The 20,171-nt window shown below is 31.5% G+C and overlaps 1 protein-coding gene and 1 long non-coding RNA gene across 3 annotated transcripts; one reads left to right on the forward strand and one right to left on the reverse strand.

Moving 5' to 3' along the window:
* The first annotated feature begins 8,890 nt into the window (after positions 1-8,890).
* LOC141663956 (uncharacterized) lies at positions 8,891-11,818 on the forward strand. The gene is made up of 3 exons (XR_012551756.1): positions 8,891-9,311; positions 9,473-9,577; positions 11,603-11,818. It is a non-coding gene; the product is annotated as an uncharacterized LOC141663956 (long non-coding RNA).
* A 2,408-nt stretch (positions 11,819-14,226) lies between these two features.
* Positions 14,227-18,192, reverse strand: LOC141666619 (3-isopropylmalate dehydratase small subunit 1-like). 2 transcript variants are annotated; one of them, XM_074472720.1, is made up of 2 exons: positions 17,356-18,192; positions 14,227-14,538 (listed from the first exon to the last, which is right to left on the reverse strand). In XM_074472720.1, exon 1 carries the CDS (start codon positions 18,143-18,145, stop codon positions 17,381-17,383), a length of 765 nt encoding a protein of 254 aa, XP_074328821.1. In that variant the 5' UTR covers positions 18,146-18,192; the 3' UTR covers positions 14,227-14,538; positions 17,356-17,380. The 2 variants fall into 2 exon arrangements, with proteins under 2 accessions (XP_074328821.1, XP_074328820.1); XM_074472719.1 differs by having other exon boundaries at positions 17,364-18,191.
* Between the last annotated feature and the right edge of the window lie 1,979 nt (positions 18,193-20,171).

The raw sequence follows: 20,171 nt of genomic DNA on the forward strand, positions 1-20,171 counted from the left end.
AGTCAATTTGATTGTTTAATTTCTTTGATCACTTGTTGCCATGTGCTTGAAATTAATATAAATTTGATTTTAAGTGGTGTTTTGTTTAAGCATAACAGGTATGAGGCAAAAGTAAGCACAAAGTTGTTGGATAATTGGTTTCTTATAAGGCTATTGATGCTTTAATGGTTATTGATTTATGATTAACTTATATTCAAGTGGACATATTTGGTGACATCTCTCTCGGGTTGATCATTATAAATTGGTAGATTAAACCCAAATTTATAATTTGTCCATGTTTTCGCTATTAATGGATAGCTTATTATATTTTGTTTAATAAACATGGTGATTGATAATATATATGAGCTAGAGTTTCTTAACTCTGAATTGATTTCGGAATTATTAGTATACTGATACAAGAATCGTATATGCTATAGTTTACATGCGTGTTTGCAAGTTCATAACATGATATTGCTATGCAATTAAATGATATGGCTACATAAATGTGACCCTTCATGATGGAACTTGATTATTTGGTGATTAATTTTTAATCATTGTTGAGTGATGATAAGACATCACTTATTATTGTTTAATCTTTAATAATGAAGTTATATCACAAACTTGTAATACTGGATAAATAGAGGCCTTACCGCGTATTTATTTAATTGGAAAAAATAGATTACAAGCATAGGTTGGTGACAATAAACGTGATGCAAAATATGTAGTTCTAAACATCTTATTTTAACAGATTTATTTGTTTACAAAATGCTTTTAGTCTATATGGAGGCTTTGGAAAGCTATTAAAGGAGGCATAAGTTGTTTTATTATGTAACATGTCTCGTTAGTTAACATTAGTTTGACTGGAAAAATTTGTTCTAGTATTTTCACTTGTGTTGCACTGGATATAATGCAGTAATATGTTTGTTATTAAACAATGTGACGAGTTGTGCAGCTGAAGTGAACCAGATTTACAATTGCTCAGGATTCTCCACATTAAAAAACCTAATGGGCATGGAGTACAGGTTATGGGTCGGCACATAAATTATATATTTCTGGTTAGATTTTTCCTCCAGTTAAATAGTAATTTCATGTGTTGGTGTCGGTCTGTTGCGGCAGTGACACACGAGCCTATTATAGTGATCCATGTGATACTTAATACGGCGAATATTGATATCAGTATTTATGTTGAACTTTGGAGAAAATCCGAAAAGTTGTTAACCCTAACGCATCAATTGATCAAGGATCACTGAATGTGGGTTTATTGAAAATTTATGTTCTTCCTTGGGCCTTTTCTGGTTGTACCAGTAGGTGAGCCAGAAATGTAGGTTCGTGTGAACCATGTAAATATTTTAGAGAAATTCGGTAATTGAATTTTTAATGATAAGAACCACGAGAAGTTCTTTAAACATGATATTAAAATCTTATAGGTTTTAATGAATGACGTAAAACATGCTCAGATGAGAGGTAGTGACATGATACGTGTTTACTTTCTGGTTTGATAGTAAAACATTTGTCACTCGTACTCGTAGTCGAGTCAATATTGAAGCTAAATAGAGAGATGTGTGCTCTATAAACTCAAGTGTAAATCCAACTTAATACAGGTAGTGAATAAATTTGATGATGAATAATTACAGGGAAAATTCTGTTTGTAACGTGAATATTCATGAGGTCGTTGCACCTTACTCGTATTAAATAAATGGAGTAGATGCAGGCTTGAGTTGCGCTCTGAGAGAGATGCAAAACGATTGTGATAAGCTTAGACTGTCACTGAATTTGAGGATATTAGTTACGAAGGGTTAATCGTTCCTTAAACATGATACCACAGAAGGAAATAATTAAATTTCCTATTAGTTTTGGAATGTTTTCTGACATTCTGTAAATAATTAAAATTGTGGGGGTATCTAGAATAGAAAATTATTGAATTTTCTATGAATAGTGGAATGTAATGAAACATTCTTGAAAATAATTGAAATGTAGGGGTATCTCGAAACTTGATACCAATACCTCTGTTGGTAGCATGAGATCCAAAATCAATTGAGATATTTTGGATGGATACATAGACAATGGTTGAGTATAATAATATCTGATATATGAATCTAATTTTTGAGGTTCGTAAGAATACTATTACAGAGTTTAGGAATGCTTATGCAATAAGCTAGTAGATCCTAGTAGATCTGTAATTAAAAGTCATCTAAATGAACTTATGAGTTATTGGATGAATGTGAGGATGAACCTGCAGAGAGCAAAAGACTTGGATAATTGCTAGTCCCGAATGTCTTGATAATTTGCTTGAAGGTGAACTCGTAAATTTAATAGAAGCAATGCGCTTCTCGTATAATTCCTTGATAAGTGAATATATCAAGAGAAAATTTGACTATTACTGAGAGTCAATAAATCAAGATTTTCTAGCACGTGTACTAGAAAATGGATTGTGTATGTTCTCTCTATGTCCTTTGTGGGGGAAAGGATGTTAAGAAATAGAGAGAGTGGTTCTGTTTGACAGAATCTTGTTTAAAAAATATAAAGATCTTCTTATGAGACAGAAGCATTAGGACCCAAATGAATTTTCAAATTGGAAAAATATATGTGGGTCTGAAGGAAGTATAAGGTCAGACTGATAATAAAATATTATAGTCAAAAGTGATGACCTTATATAATTTATGAAATATTCTCGAGTTTTGAGAATAAGGTTCATTAAGATGATACTAAAATTATCGTATTGTGAAATTTAAAAGTGCATCAATGAACATTGAGACGGTCTTTCTAAATATATATTTGGAGAAATATCTATTTACGTGAACTTGAGGGTTGCTCTAGATAAAGTAAGAGTAGAAAATCTGTATTTTCGGTGATCATGTTGAGTGAAACAACATTGACACGAAATAATGGCATATTAAATTTGATATTGCTATGATAAGCAATGGATTCAAATAAATGACATGGTTGCCATTTTGAGGACGCTCAAAATTGGTTGCTATGTGAATAATGATTGCCAGTTTAAGGACGCTTAAACTCGGTAATGATGCAAACTAAAATTGCTGGTTTTTGGGACGCTAAAAGCTGGTAATATCAATAACAAGTGAAGCCTTAAGTAATAACTAGTAAAGTTATTTCATAAATGTGAAATATGTCAATATGAGATGTCAAACTGATTCAAAATCAGAGAATTGACAAGTGTGCATGTGTTATTTACACATGATATGCAAGTCATAATTGATTGCATGTGAGTGATCTGATCATTACGAGAAGTAATGACAAGAGGATCATCTCTGAAAATCTTGATGAGATTGAAAAGTTTTAAATTGAAGATTACAATCTTCGTGACTTTAAAAGTCTTAGATGATACATGTCACATGTTGGTGATGTGAATTTTGAAGAGATCAACGAAGCTAAAGTTGTCATAGCTAGAATGGATTTATATTTATCCAAGCGGAGATGAACAATGATCTCTCAAGAAGGATTGCAAGTCTGTTGTACTTTTTAAAATTGTACAAAATTAGACATAGGCTACACAGTTGGTAAACTGGGTAGATGCACGAGTACAATGAAAATTGGTCACTTGGAAGTGGTTGCAATGAGATTTAAGGTGTATGATATATGCTCGTGAGCTTGGACTGCAATATGAAAGATATCTAATTATACTATGTGAATATAGTATGTAAATTAGATATTTGACTTTAAGAACTTAAAAGTCATTCGAGAATACATTTCACACTTAGCAGTCGTGTCATGGAAATCCTAAACTTAGCTCGATTCATGATGGAATACGAGTCTGGTGCATAAAATAAATACAGTTAAAAGGCTGAATAGCCACTTTGTAAGGATATTCCTAAATGACAAGGAAAATGTGTCTTCAATATGCATATATCGTGTAATCAATATGCAAATTGGGAGATCACATTATTGTGTATGAAATGGTATGTCTCACATCTATGATGAGGACATAATACCATTAAACAACTATTCTCAACGAGAATTATCATGATTGACTATGTAAAGTCAAATGATAATGTTTGGATCCATTAACCAGATGGTTAAACTGAGCGAATCTGTTTAAGCCAAGGGAATCTAGTTAGACCGAGAGATAGTTGTCAAATCATCGAGAGGAATGAGCCTTGCCTATTGCTTAACGGCGTCATGGTGGACACCCAACCTTGCTGACTGGAGATCCCAAGAACTTGGTTCAATGGGACAACTAAATCATGATGACCAAATCACTGTGGGGGAAACCCCTGGCCTATTTCTATGATGATGAAACAGTGAGACCCGTAAGGTACGAGGTTAAGCTTTATGCTTTTAATGATCTTTGACGAATACAAGGATTTCAAGTTTGAATATATAATATTCGGTTGAGTAAACGCGGGTTACTCTATAAGATAAAGATCACCTATGTAAGAGAGAAGTATGGCCGCTTCAAAGGAGAATTGCGAGGCACAATACTTTAGAAACTCTTGCAGAACCAGGACGATGTTCCAGGGCCAAAATGGACATAATCATGAGAACTGAATGAGTCAGGAAAGATATAGTGATGAATATGTCATCGTTTACACAAACGGTCGAACAGTTCAAGGACATCGCGTCATACTGTCTACCAGTAAAGTCGATATACTTATTCGAGCGAAGGTTCAAGGAGCATTCTCTACCTATCGTATGTTATATCTGACCGCCGAAACTATCACCAAGTCAAGCTCCGCGTCTGTCTGTCTATGTGGTGCGTGCTACTAGACCATCAATCTCATTTGTGGGGGATTGTTGGACAAACTTAGTATTTTAGACTAAGTTGTGAATCATTTTGAGACTTTATATGAGTGAGACACATTATGTGTTAGTGGTGTGTATTTATTGAAACGTATTCTCCTCTTCGAGGGGATTCCAACGCATATATACACGCTCAAAATGAGTAAAAGGTGAATGAGAACTGATGTTCCAAAATTTTACCTTTTAATATGAAAAGTGATTTTGTACCACATCGAGAGTAGCACAAACATATTCCTTAGTTTTTCTTATAAATACCATGTACCAAATCGAAAAGAAAGACAAGTCCTTTCAATCCTCTCTTTATAAATAGAGTCTTAGGGCACCAGTTTTATTAAGTCGAGGAAATAAGAGTCATCTCTTTCATTCTCGGTCTCTTTAGTCTTAAATTTTTCCAATATTCCGGTGATAGTTGTCGGGCTCAGTTCAAGTTCGCTGAGAGTATATTCAATCTATCGATTATACTAATATCTCGTTTTATCCTGGGAAGCAGGTCGCTAAACACGGATGGTGCGGGGCGAAACTGCTTTAAGGAGACAGTTTTCTGGACTCGAGATTAAATCCAATCTCTGTTTGTTTTTTCAAACCCTTCTCCTAATTTAATTGTTAATTCTTATATGCTTATGTGATTTAAGAATTAGCAATGTTCTTGTGAATTAGTTATATATTCAATATATATATAATAATGTCTTTATCGTACAAGATTGATAACAATAAATACTCACTATGTCCCAATTTATCTGTTATATTTAATTTTCTGTGGTCAAATTAACTCAAATTTGACCGTAAATAATATATTAATCTTTCATTATTTTAAAAATTGAAAAATACATATTAAAATATATTATATGTACTTTTTAATAATATAATTTTTATAATATTTTTGATTATATACTATATCAATATGAAATTTTTGGTCAAACTGATTTTTTGGTCAAAACTGGGTCAGTTTGACTGCAAAAGGTAAAATAGGACTAATAAATTGGGACGGACCGAATATTTATAACTAGCTATTACAAAAGAGATATATCCGTTATCTCTATAAACGAAGCTTAAAACTCGGGCATAGTAACCAACGTATACAAAACAAATTACTCTGTTTCGAATAAGATGTTTGTGTTATATAAAATATATAATATAAGAGACTAGAGAGAGCTAGATAATAGAGAGATGAACTAAACTGGAGAGTATATTTTAGGGGAGAAATAACTCATTATATTTTCTATATCACAATAACCAAGTAAGTGAGATTTTATATAACCAACTCATACTTAGGTTACAATGCAAATGAAAAGCCGAAGATTGTCTACTAATGAGGGTAGATGAAAAGCTAAGAGTCATTCAACTTATTATAACACTCCCCCTTGAATGACTTGTACGAACATCATGCCTCGTTAAAACCTTACTAGGAAAAACCCAGTGGGAAAAATCCTAGTGAAGGAAAAAGTGTACATGAGTTGTACAAAATACAAAATATTCACACATGTTTAGATAAAATATGCTTATAATTATCATGTATAATTAATAAAACATGTTTTAGTTTACTTAAGTATGGTACTTCGAGATTTTCTTTCTACTGTTCACAAATGTACTTGGTGTATTATCATGTATTTATAATCCTTCAGAGATTCACATATAACAATACATCATTCATCCAGAAGTAATTTTTCTTTCAATATATACACCAGGAAACATTTCATCCCATAAGATAACATAGATCTATTTTAATTATGAGGTGCAACTCATTTCAATGTCAACTAGAAACAAATTCTAGTTTCCATCTGCTCTGGCCAGAGACTTTATGAGTTGTCACCTATAATTTGATATACAATGATAATATGTATTTTGTGAAATAATTTTGTGTTGGACTGCTCGTCCGAATCTCTTTTTATTTGAGTGGGTAATATTCTCGAGAGTTTGTTATACTGCTTCTGGCAGTTAAGATCCTTCTAGAATTATTAGTGTCAAGTGGGTCATATAAAACATAAATTGAATCTTCACATATTATGAGACTATTTAGCAATCGAATAATCATATCCACCATAAAATACTATTTCTCTTCATAACCAATACAAGGTCATCGTACAATTATTTGAGCTTTACATTCAGAAACTCTAAAACTTTATTTTGTTTTCACACAAATAATCATTCATATCCCACTGACTTGACACATTTAGGTGTGTGAACTGCAGTTTCAAATATTTCTATTTTTTAAGAGATAATGATTCGTAGGGCACACTACTTTCACAACTTTGGGTGTGAGAGGACTACTGGTCCAAATAGTTTTTCTATGTTATTGCCTCAATTATGTCTTCTTTTTTCTTGGCCAGTTTTATCTATTTTCTCCGATAGAATTTGTTTCATGATCCTCATTATCACTATTAACCTTAAGTTCAATAAATATCATTGTCACCGATTTGATTTATAGTACCACTTTATTTTAGACATGACATAGTATACCGAGATCTCAATATTTGTAAGTAATTCTATAATATGCCATGTTTATAATCTCTGATGGAGATCCTTCAAAAGTTTTTGTCTTCTCAAACTACCAATCATCATATATACTTTTATTTCTTCTCTAACTTGTCATGTCTATAATCTCCTCTGGAGATCTTTCGAGAGTTATTGACTTCTTAATCTAGCCATCATCAATCACTGCTCCCTTTTATTTTTAATATTTTTTTCTGATATGGACCCCGCTAGATCATGTTTCAGGATTTTTTTAATAGACATACTAGTTATCTTGAGGTTGTCCTTCTGCGATATTAATATTATTGGAGCATATTTAGCCGATGTTTGTGACATAGCCATTATTTCTGGTCATCAAATATATAAATGAATATCAAGATGAGGCAATGATAATTCGTGCTTATAAAAATATTCACCAGCTATTTATTTTTCACCCTCTGATTTCAGGAAATCAAATCGATCTTACTATCATGGTGGAAAAACTATGATGACCAAATAATTTGCTTATGATGGGGATAAATTAGGAAAACTTGTATATGATGCGAATCATTAAGTAAATGATACAAAATACTCAACAATTTTCATGGACAAGATAATACTCATTTAAAGAATCACCAACATTATATAAGCACGTATTATAAATAATGAATCTCACATTCTTCAGGCCGCGAGTTGATAGCAACTTCATATATAATCATATTAAATTATCTCATTATATCGGGAGATTTTTATCTCATGTCATATCTTCATTAAATCATTCTCAAAGATGATAAATCAAATTATATCTTTGTTGGTATGCCTTGCAAGCAAATAACATATGTATCACTAAGAAGAATCTGCAGGTTACTCAACTAAAGTTCATATATATATTTCAATTACTATTCACATTTTCTTTAAACTAATGGTTTAATTGGTCATGCCCAATTATAAAGTTATCAGTAAACTTCTGGTTTACTTCAAAATCATTTTTAGTAATATTATACAAATATTCTTCAATTGTTTGGGAGAGTATAGTTACATCAATAATATACATACTCTTCTAGAGAAACGAATTTGAAAATAATATGATAAACTATACATGCTCTCCAGGAGTCATATACATGCTTTTCAGGAGCCTTATATTTAAAAGAATATATGATGAGACATTTTATATAATACTCCCCTATAAATGACTCATTAGATGTTAGGTATTAATATTGGCCATCTTTTTCTCATCCAAGAAAAATATTTTTTTTATACATATGTTAAGAGTACGATCAAAAATGTTTGTAATATCATGATCATTGCTATATGAATAATCGATATTCTTTGATTTTCTAATATTGTCTTATTTATTAATGGAAGGGTGTCATATGTCGTAATGCATAATATTTCTATCTATAATTCAAATTTAATAAACTACAATTAGTCACAATATCAGCTCATGATTTTAACGACCCAATTACATAACACTGTATCTTCGGGATATTGTTTAATATATATTTATTCAATTAAAATCTATTACATCCAAACATCATACTATTCTTTATATATGTCCATCTTTCAGGGATATTATATCGTTTAGTGTAAACTCATAATTTGAATAATATGCTAATATATCATTCTTCTAGAATGTGACCAAATGTTTAAACATATTAAACATACTCTATTGACATCCTTCATCCTTCAGAAATTAAACATATCATGTGTCGTGAAAAACAAAAGAATCTATATATATATCTATATAAAGTAAGATCCCAGGCGGCTGACGTGGCATCACTCGGAAGGGTTAAAACTATTTTCTCAGGATTCTCCACTATCATCCATTTCTAGATAATTCTTTAGTGTCTATTGTAGCTGCATAACAATTTATTGCCAAGAAAATCAGCGGTTGAACAATTACAGCAGAGGAGATCAACAGGCAAGCATTTTTTTCAATTTTATCAGTTTCAACCTTTGGGATTACCAAATCCAATCAAGTGGTGGACCTATTTATAGAGTGGAACAGCTACAAACCTTTGCAATTCAATCCAAATTCACTTTCCAACCCCAATCACTTTTAGCCTTTCTCTTTACAAAATCTGATTAAGTGGTGCACCAAATTATAATCGTGTGTATGATAATTGGTAAGCAGCTAAAGCTATGTACTTATCTTGTATAATGTATGGTATGTATTTGTATTGTGATTTTACCCACCAAATTATATTCATGTTCTCTTCTTTTTTCCATGTACGCTCGCTGCTTTAAGTGTTAATTAGTCTTTGTTTTTCTGTTCTATTGATTACAGGACAATGGAACAATTGTTACCGTCTTTCTTTGTGGCATACAAATTGTTGTCAACCGACTCAAATTGGTCCGATCTTAGGCAGATAATTCTTGCAACTATTTCAAGGTAAAATTGCCTTGGACTTAAATTTAGAGACATTGACATGGATGGCCTTACAGACATGCCTGAATTAATTAGGCTATTTATGTCATTGATTTACAAATTACAAGCTCTAAATTTGACTCTTTCAGTTATCTAAGGTATTTGTATTACATTACATCCAGTGTTCTGCTTTCCGTACAAAAAAAACTCAATTTAGGTTTAAGATGTGAGGACAAGAAAATTATAACAAAAATATTTGTTAGTAATTAGAATGTTGTTGGTTGTTACGTTTGTATTTAATTTAAGTTATGTGTGCCCGAACTTTGTTTACGGGATCACGGTATAAGTTGAAGACTTCCTACAATTACTTGATCAGCTCTTAGCACCATGCCAAAGTTACGAAATATATGCAGGTCTAACATCTCTTTTGTAATAATGGTTTATATATATGAGCCATAAATCTATAGATTTGTGTCTTAATTTGACAATCTATGTATTGAAAATTGTTTGTAATTCATTAACTTGATCATTTCATATAATTATAAAGAGGTTATGTCTGTGTGGTTATTTTGTCTTGCTAAAATGTTGCGTGTAGTGGTTAGGCAATAGGGATATGTCATAACTCACATAGAATCCGTATAAGAATAGAATGTCAAAAAAGTTGGATTTTTATTCTCCTTTTACCTGCATCCAAAATTATTTTGCTAATATAACTTGATTCATTTTAATCTTAACAAGTATGCATATTTTGAATTTGAGTTCTTGACATTTAAGTCTATCTAATCTTAAATGGTAAATAACACCTTAGAGCCTTTTCTTTCACCAGGAAGCATTCCAAGAATTGTTGCACAAAAGTGATGAAAGAAGAGTTGATTGGGACTTGGGAGTATCCCTTTGTTGTTGCTAGCATTAATAGCTAGCATTAATATCTATTTTATGTTGAAACAACCTAATCTAACAAAGAAAAGGAATCTTAGGAAAATTCTTATGACATGTAAAATAAAGTGTCAGCCATTTATACTCTCTGGTTTGCTGTTAACTAAAAAAACTCATTAGGAAAAGACAATCTATGAGGCTATGATCAGTTACTCGCTATCACATTGATCATTGTTTACTGGTTCAATTTCAGTTATGAGCTGCTTTATATGATATACCGCACAAATCATAGAAGTGTTAGCCTCTGTTAACCTTTTCTTTGATTGATTTCCACCCGATCTTAACAATTTTCTGATTTAGTAATAATAAATTTTAGGCAGATTGTAACTTGAATTTATGAATTATGATAGGAAACTTAACAATTCTATGATTCTGTACTACTAAGTTTTAAACAAATTGTAACTTAAATTTGTGTACTATGATATCAAACTTAGAGCTACTCCGACTTTATCTAACAAAATTAATTTATTAATATTATTCGAGTAATTGACACTTTACCATGTATAAGGTAATGATACTACATGGCATTGCCTGACATGTAGCGTGTTACAATTACAATGGCATGTGTTGTAAAGTGATGTGGAAGTCTCACTATTTGCTACAAATCATATCTTTCAGTGTTTTAGTAAAATGTCAGGATTTCATTGATTTTTTTTGAAATGACACTTGACTTGCTTGATACTTTTATTTACTTATTTGATTTTTGAAATTGGTGTGAACTCTGATCCTTAAATTATTTAAAAATATTTGTGGGAGAGATAACTAAGAGGAGTTGAGTTAAATATTATGTTTATAACTTTTAAGAATGTTATTATTTTCTTTCACTGTTGATAGAAAGTAAAATTAATGGTTGAAATGATGGATTAGTGGTTAAAGAAAAAAGAAAAAAAAGGATACACCTTACATTATATTCACTTATGGAGAGGTATGTAAATTCACTCGTGTGTTTTATATAGCGGAATTGTCTGATCAGTACTCTAGAGAGGGTTATAGTTTATTTCTACACTTTGTGCTTTTTATTTACTGGGATTTGGAAGAGGGAGTGACTGAGTATTGCTGGTATTTGCCGCCTGCATTTATTCATTTGTTGATTGCTATGTTTTTCTTTTGCAGTATGACTTTCAATGCTTAAGGGATTTGTCACATCAGTAACTCAAATGCATGGCATTTGCTTTTCCCGAAGGCTTGCCTTCACCTACAAATACAATGCTAAGGCTCCTAGAGTGGCAACCGTATGTGGTTAATTAGTTGAGTTTCAGGGCAGATGAGTAGTCTAACTCTCGACTTCAAATTTTTAATGTTAATTATACATTTTCAGTTTTGGGTACACCTATTTTTTAACACCTATTTTTTAAGAACTTATTTTAGAAGTTAACCCGTTCCTGGTACATTTTATTATTTCATTACCTAAGATATACGGGTTAAAGCAACATGATATATTATTTGCTTCTCCAAATGCATTCTTTAAAAGGCCCGGAATTGTATATATAGATATTTATAAATTGAAGGAGATGAAAAACACGTAGTAAATTGGATCGCACATGGTGTGATCTTATGATCGAGTTTATTTTTATTGCATCTGCTAAGCTTTTTTGTTTTATTAAATGTAAAACAATGTGCATATATATTTTGCGAGACGGTTTATTTCACTAATATTTACCTTTTGGTTTTACTATATGTAAAGCATTTTTTTATACAAGAAAATCGTAAATTTAGGGTGTCATTATAGATGTTATTTTCTATGCAAGAAACCAAATATTTATTTTTTTTGTTTTGAGCTTTGCACTACCAAACAGCTGCTATGAGTTCAATAGTACCTTGCTCTGTAATTTTTTTCATAAATTCAATAATTACTAAACTAAGATTAATAATTTTTAAGAGGTTATAAAGCACCGTATATAACTCAATAAAAATTATATATATATAATTCAATAAATTTTTAAAACACCGCGCGAAGCGCGGGAATTTCACCTAGTTTTATTATATAGAGACAACTTCTGGTTGTTGTTACGTGCAACTTCTGGTTGCAATTATTTACAATCAATCTATTAAAAATAACGTCAAATAAGTATTTTCGATAATACCAACATCATTTAACACAAGTGGCAAAAAAAAATTACAAATGCTAATTTTAAATCAGCTATAAAATCTATAGGCAAGTAGTGATATTAACATTCTATCAATTATAAAGAATATCATATGAAGATAATATAATATCACTTATTTGAAGCATGCATGTGTAATATACTTTAATATGTGAGCAAAACAACTGACGTGGTGTGTGTGAGCGCACAAGTCATCTTCTTTAAATCATAATACATGTTGTTTTTCAACGTCTCAAAATTTTTACATAAATTCAATATATAAATATAGACATGCAAGGACCTTTTTAGTATATATTAATCGGTGATATATATAAAGTCACACATAATTTACCTGGATAAGAATTATAGAAAAAATTTGTCTCACCCACACAAATATTAGTCATGTCACTAATCTGTTTGTACGATCTACTTATTATGACAATTAAGCTTAGCACCAATTCAAACTCAATGTAATTAAAGTACATAATGACTTGAGAAAATCAACTTTTGGATTAAAGATAGGCATATATGACTGATGACTTTTAAAAATTAGGAGAACCTACTGGTTAAGTCTCTTGGACTAAATAGTCGTTTATGACTAATAACTTTTGGATTTATTTTAAATCAAATTGATTACAAATATCAATCTAAATTAGAGTTATATCCTATTTGTCAAATATAAATTACTGTAAGAGATCACAAGTGAGGATCATCATACTTTACACATTGATAAATTAAGCATATATATCTTCAAGAGTAAAAGATTGAATCACCGAAATATATGTAAAATTCACATGTATTTTGGGGTAACATAATAGAACTCTACGATTATCCAACATAAATAATCAAAAGCATATAAAACATGATCACCGTGAATATAATATAGGCACATGAGAGATGTTCGTCATATATAAAATAATAATAATTTAATGTCACATCAATCAATATATAGAGACACAATCATACTAAGATTAAGAAATAATACAATCGTTTAAACCAGGTAGAAATTAGTTTAGAGTATTTATTTTCCTAAAGTCATATCATCAAGATATGCATGTGGGTGAATTCACAAAAATACTAGACAATTAAAGTCGTGGAAAATTAAGAGACTATTCAGAAAAATCTAAGAAAATTTGATTATTATGTAAAAAAAAAATTAGTATGCCTTTTAGATAAACTAGCATAACTTAAATATATACATTTTGATAATACCATAAAATGAAAAGAATGGAGCTGTACCTTAAAATCATAAAACTTGATGATCAATTTTTGTAAGTTCAAGATTCCTTGATCCAAGAAAAAAAAACTTCTAATATAGGAACAACTCACTCTTTATAACGAAATAACTCATCACTGATTAATCCATCAAAATCTCACAACCCATGATACTTTTGAATATAAAATATGCCAATATACAAAGCAGAAAAGCAATTCCTGTTGATAACGTGTTATATAAAATATATAATATAAAAGACTTGAGAGAGCTAGATAATAGAGAGATAAACTAAACTAAACTGGAGAGTATATTTTAGGGGAGAAATAACTCATTGTATTTTCTATATCACAATAACCAAGTGAGATTTTATATAGCCAACTCATACGTAGGTTACAATGTAAATGAAAAACCAAAGGTTGTCTACTAATGAGGGTAGGTGAAAAGCTAAGAGTCATTCAACTTATTATAACAGTCTCGGACTAGTTACTACTTTTACATGACTATGATTTTAGTAATGAAAATTGAAGAAAACTAGAACATGTCATAATAAGTTTGACATTATAATACAGAAATTTGAACATGGTATTGACTCGCCACAATAGCTACCGCTTTTGATACAAAGCAAATACACAACTCAACTTCCAGATCCTGTGAATTCATAAATCATCATTCTAATGATATTACGCATCCAAGAGCTGACAGTGCTACAAAGCAAACCTCCTTTCTAAACATGCAGAAGATGGCGAAACCTGCACAGAACCACCCAAAAGCACAAAATAAGTAAATATGAAGTTCAGAAAATAACAGTATAAACAGATTGGTATTTGCAGAAGTATAAATAAATTGGTGTTTGCAGAACCTAAAAGTGTTGGGTAGAACTTATCTAATGAACTTGAACATCTGTCTGTGATACTACAGCACTTTTTGGTGCTACTAGAAGGATATCGGAAACTAAAACAAAATAGATACCTGGAATTTATTAAATATGTACAATTTTATCCATTTTTGAGGACTGGGGATTTCATATTTCTTTGACACTTGCAAAGATTTCAAGCACTTTCTTTTGTTGATGAAACAAAAACTGACAGAACGACAAGTGGCAGAATATTATATAGCAAATCAAGTCTGCAACTCAACTAGTATTGTACATTGAACTTTACCTAGATAGCTTTATAGTTTAATTTAGACAAATCTTACAGTTTGTGTTTTTCTTTTTATTGCTACTAACTATTATTTTATTATCCATTTGAGCGGAGAACTCCTTCCAATTTTAAAGTATATTAATTGTACCTGCAAGACTTGTAGTTCTAATCTTAGCTATTAGCTACATTATTTAACATTCACCATTTATTCGATTAGTTGCGAATAATTCTAAAATATGAATTTTCTCCTAAAATGATGATGACACAACATAGACAGTCTTGACTCCTTTTGGATTCCAATTGTCTTGTCCCATCTTTCCAACCCGTTAAATAATAGGTTGGAACAAAACTTATCCAATTGTTGCGAAATATGTAGGTCAACTACAGATAAAAAGATGCATTGGTTTAAGAAGAATACTGAGCCATATAAGAAGCCAACTTGTAAACTTAGGGGAAAGAACAAAACAACATAAAGGTAAGCAAGGCACCTCAATCGCAGAGAAACCACTATTCCTATCCAACTGCGAAAGAAGTAGGAAAATAACATGGATCAACCCATAAAAAGAAAGAAGTTTACCTCGTTATATATGACGAAGACCTTAAGACTAATAGAGAAATACTTAATACCTAACATCTAGTTGTAACATTTTTTTAGTTCTACTACCAGAATATACCTAACAATCTATTCATCGAATATAATTTAATTTCATAACGAATAACAGTAAGCTTTAATTTAGCCATAAAAACGGTTAGCTCTAATTAAGCTATAAAAGAACAGTTAGCTTTAATCTTAAATAATATACATAATATTAATACGAAAAAGCATTTTCAATTCCTCCTAGCTCCGCCACTCCTCAGGAAGGAATCAATGGGAGGAGAGGGGCATTCATAGAAATCATAAAGATTGTAACTCAACCATAAACATGGTTAAGATCTTTTTTTGTATAAATCCATATTTTTTAGGAGAGCAATTACCAGTCACAACCAGCTAGTAATGGCCCAGATGCATTTAACATAAAATACGAAATAAAAAATTTAGCTTGTATTGTTATGTGAAAATTTTCTATTGCAAGGTAAATTATCTCTTATTATGATACACACTAACTAATGCACATGAACGTCTTTCATGTACTTGGTACTACGTGTTTTGTGCATTATACAAGTTGGATGGATGACATGTTGTCTTTGGAAAGGTTTTACTTTGGAGTGGACGTGGTTTAGAAAGTTGAAGCAGGACAACAAAGTTGCACAACGAAAAATCGAAGTTGTGATAGAAGACAGTGGTGAACTTCCTATGTGATTGCAGTCTGTTTTTTAATACGGTTTTACTTCATTAACATAGTATGTTTTTCTTTCCCTTTCCAGTAACAAGATATATCCGAGTTGTAATGAATGATATACTATTTAATACAGTGGAATTTCTTTCTTATGGAAACACTAACAATCTAGCTGTAGTAACAGTAAGAATCCTCTTATGAAAGACACAGCATTCATATGAATTCAATCAACTTTTGTACTATTTGTTGCTGTTAGGTATAATAATTATATCTTACAACAATTTATATGTCAAATGAAGGGAAAAGAACAATGACCCTCTCAGATATGCTACTTCGCGGGCTAGCGTAGAAGAGAAATTGCATTGTACAGTGATGCACATGAAACATGTTAATATAGTGAAATTAAAAAAGAACTGCAAGGACAAATATACCAACAGACGAAAAGGATCTACATGATAAGATATCTAAGCAGATTGTAGCAACATCGCATCGCTTATGGAAAAAGTAACAAATATCTTAAAAATTGTCTCTCCTAGTCCTAGATAAGAATACAACTAATAATCTATTCATCCAATATAATTGAATTTTATAATGACTGACAGTTGGCTTTAATTTAGCCAAAAACAGTTAGCTTTAATCTTAAATTATCAACACAATATTAATACGAAAAAAAAATATTATCAATTCCTTGCTCCGCGACCACTACTCAGGAAGGGATCAATGGGAGGAGGCCATTCATAGGAATAACAAAGATTGTAAAAATTCATGTTTATTAGCAGAGCAATTACTCAGTTCAATCCAAAAGGCTAAAATTGATAGTTTAATACATTTTCTTAGAGGAATTTAAACTTCTCAAAAAGATACACTCAAACTACTTGGTATATAACTACCCAACGACCATGATTCTACGATATTACTCAGTCCTGTCATTAACTTCATATGGTGTAAATACAACAGCCAATATTATATAATTGCTACTTTGTATACAACAATACATCTATTTCTGGTTCCGTTCTGAACTAATATGTACCTAGTATATGCAATTAGCCAATTATCACGAATTGTTTTAAACAATGCAAACTTAAACAATTTTCAACCGTAAAACAGAGAACAATGCCAATAAAATTAGCTACAAGCAAACACGTACACGTATACCTCAAATTCTACGCAGCTCAGGAAGGAATCATTCCAGCTTTCCGCGCATAAGCAAAAATCCCACCAGCCTCAATAACCGGTCCAACGTCTCCAACCGGCTTCAACTTATACTCCTTCCCACTCGTATGATTAATCAACAAACTCTCAGCGAGCTCAATCGTGATCACATCCCCCGTCTTACACTCCTCACACAACCTCTTCTCCGATTCCAACGGATAAACCTCTCCAGTCGAAACCGAGTTCCTAAAAAATATCCTCGCATACGACTCCGCCACCACCGCCTTCACTCCCGCCGCTCCAAGCGCCACCGGCGCGTGCTCACGCGACGATCCGCACCCGAAATTATCGCCACCAATTAAAATCGAGTATTTCGAACTAAACTCGTTGTTTGTCATGAACCGGGTCGGGTATTTCTCCACCGGGAGTCCGATTAACGCGAAAGATCCGAGCTTTTTGTATTCTTCGGGATTTGACGGAACTAGGGTTAGGTATTCAGCCGGAATTATCTGGTCGGTGTCGATGTTATCACCAACGACGTAACAAACGCCGTGAAAGGCGGTTGCTGGTGTGGCGGGAACGTCGGAGGCGGCGGCGCGTGGGCGCGTGGCGAGAAGTGAGAGTGAGGGTTTGGGGGAAATGGTGGAGAGAGATGGAAGGTTAGGGGTTTGGGAGGGGAGATTGAGGAGATTAGGAGAGGAGTAAGAGAGGAAAGATTTGTTTGGAGTGGGAGAGAAAGAGATCGAGATTTTGTGGGAGAGAGATGAGAATGTCGCCGCCGCCATTGAATGAAAATTGAGAGCTTGGAGAAGTGAAGAAGAGTGGCTTGGTTTGTGTACAAGTATTTATCTAAATAAGTAAATATAATAATCCTTTTTTAACATTTACATTAAATGAAAAATGTATAATTTAAATTTAAATCTTCATTTAATTTAAAGTTTTCAATTTTATTTCAGATATAACAATTTTGTATCTTAATTTATGTTAGTGTAGGTGTCCTAGAGGCAATACATTATTCTTTTAAAATCTTTATATCAGTTGATCATTCAATAAATATATTTATTATAACCTTAATTACTGCGATATTTTGTTAGCATAATAAATATCCTTAGAATCATGATACACATTGTATAGTTTAAGTACATGACTTGAACTTGAGATTATATAATATATCATATTCTTAAAGGTCCATAATCGAGTATTATTATATAGGACAATAATAATACATAGATATACTAGTATGCTGTTTGACAAGATAACCATATCTCATTGGTTTTAAATATGGGGATACTAAAGTCAATACATAGATACATGTGAGAGTACATGGTATTGGACAGACCCACAGTGAGATTCTTCATGTTTAATAAAGTCATAAGAAAGACTCACAGTGATAATGGTGTAACGATCCTTTGACTTGAAATCATTATATTTCTATACGAGGATTAATATACCTTGACTATATTAAAAGTTACTTTTAATCGGGTGATGATAAAAGTGGAAATCGGGTATATCATGAGTCGTATGAGAAATATGAATGATAGATAAAGGATTTAACCCTCCTATAATTAGGAGAGATATTATTGGCCTCTTGATTTAGTGAGATTATAAAAGCATGGTCATGCTCAAATAATGATTTGTCTTGATAATCTACTCATGGATCAAGTAAACCCGGATTAAATGTTGAAGAGGATGACTAAATACATGCCTCGAGTTTAATCTATAATATGTATGGTTAAAGGGATTATATTACACGAAAAACATTAATCACGAAAGGTTTTATCTAATCACGATTTAATTATTGTTTAATTGGGTAACATTGATGTATTACTAGATATCACTCATTGTTTATAATTTTATTAGAGAATAAAATTATTGTCAATTAAATAATAGCCTATTGGGTCGCACAAATAGAGCACTTATTGGAATAGTTAATTTAAATTATTGATTTAAATTAATTGATGATTATTCGAATTTTATTATAATTAAGTAAGACTTAATTGAGATAATATAAATTTGAATTAAAATGAATGTTTTTGCCCATAATAATTAAGTATGACTTAGTTATTAATTAAATAATAGAAATTCATTTTTATTATTTAATCCAATACCTACTAGGTTGGGCTTTGCTGTTATGGGTCTTTTTAATCAGTCATTATAAATACATAATGATAGGTTAAAGAGGCTTTATACGTTTTTGAGAAAACCCTAGCAGCAAAGAGAGGCAGAGACAATTCGGATCGTCAAGAAGGAGGCTAGTACATCCATTCCGTAGTCAAGTTCATTCATGAGACGTTCTTGGAGGTGCTCGTGTGGATACCATAGAAATGTTTCTCCGAGAGGTAGACACAAAGCGTGATAGTTAGGATCTCCGTTGAGTTCGTGAAAGTTAAGCTCTTGAAATGTATGATTCGTTATCTCCATAATCTGCCCATTATTAAACATGGATCCTGTTTTGGGTTTCAAAATTTTTGTTTTATTTACGTTTATCCGCTATGTTTTATGCCTCGGAACCCAACAATTTATTTGTCAGAAAGTTTTGATATGTTGTATTTTAAAATAAATTAAAATGTTTGTTTTGGTTTTTTGGATTTTGCTTTAAAAAAACAAAATCAAATTGAAGTATATACTTAGTATATAGTTAAAATTATACATTTTGGAAATCGGAACTAATCAGTTGAGTTACGAATTTACGAGTAATTGGTGATTTTTAAAATTCGATTAATTTATTGATAAATTATTTACAATTAATTAAATTCATCAAATATTTTTTAAAAATTATTGATAATTTTTAAAAAATGACCGAAATCTATA

Source organism: Apium graveolens, chromosome 6 (assembly GCF_009905375.1).
Source record: "Apium graveolens cultivar Ventura chromosome 6, ASM990537v1, whole genome shotgun sequence".
NCBI classification, from domain to species: domain Eukaryota; kingdom Viridiplantae; phylum Streptophyta; class Magnoliopsida; order Apiales; family Apiaceae; genus Apium; species Apium graveolens.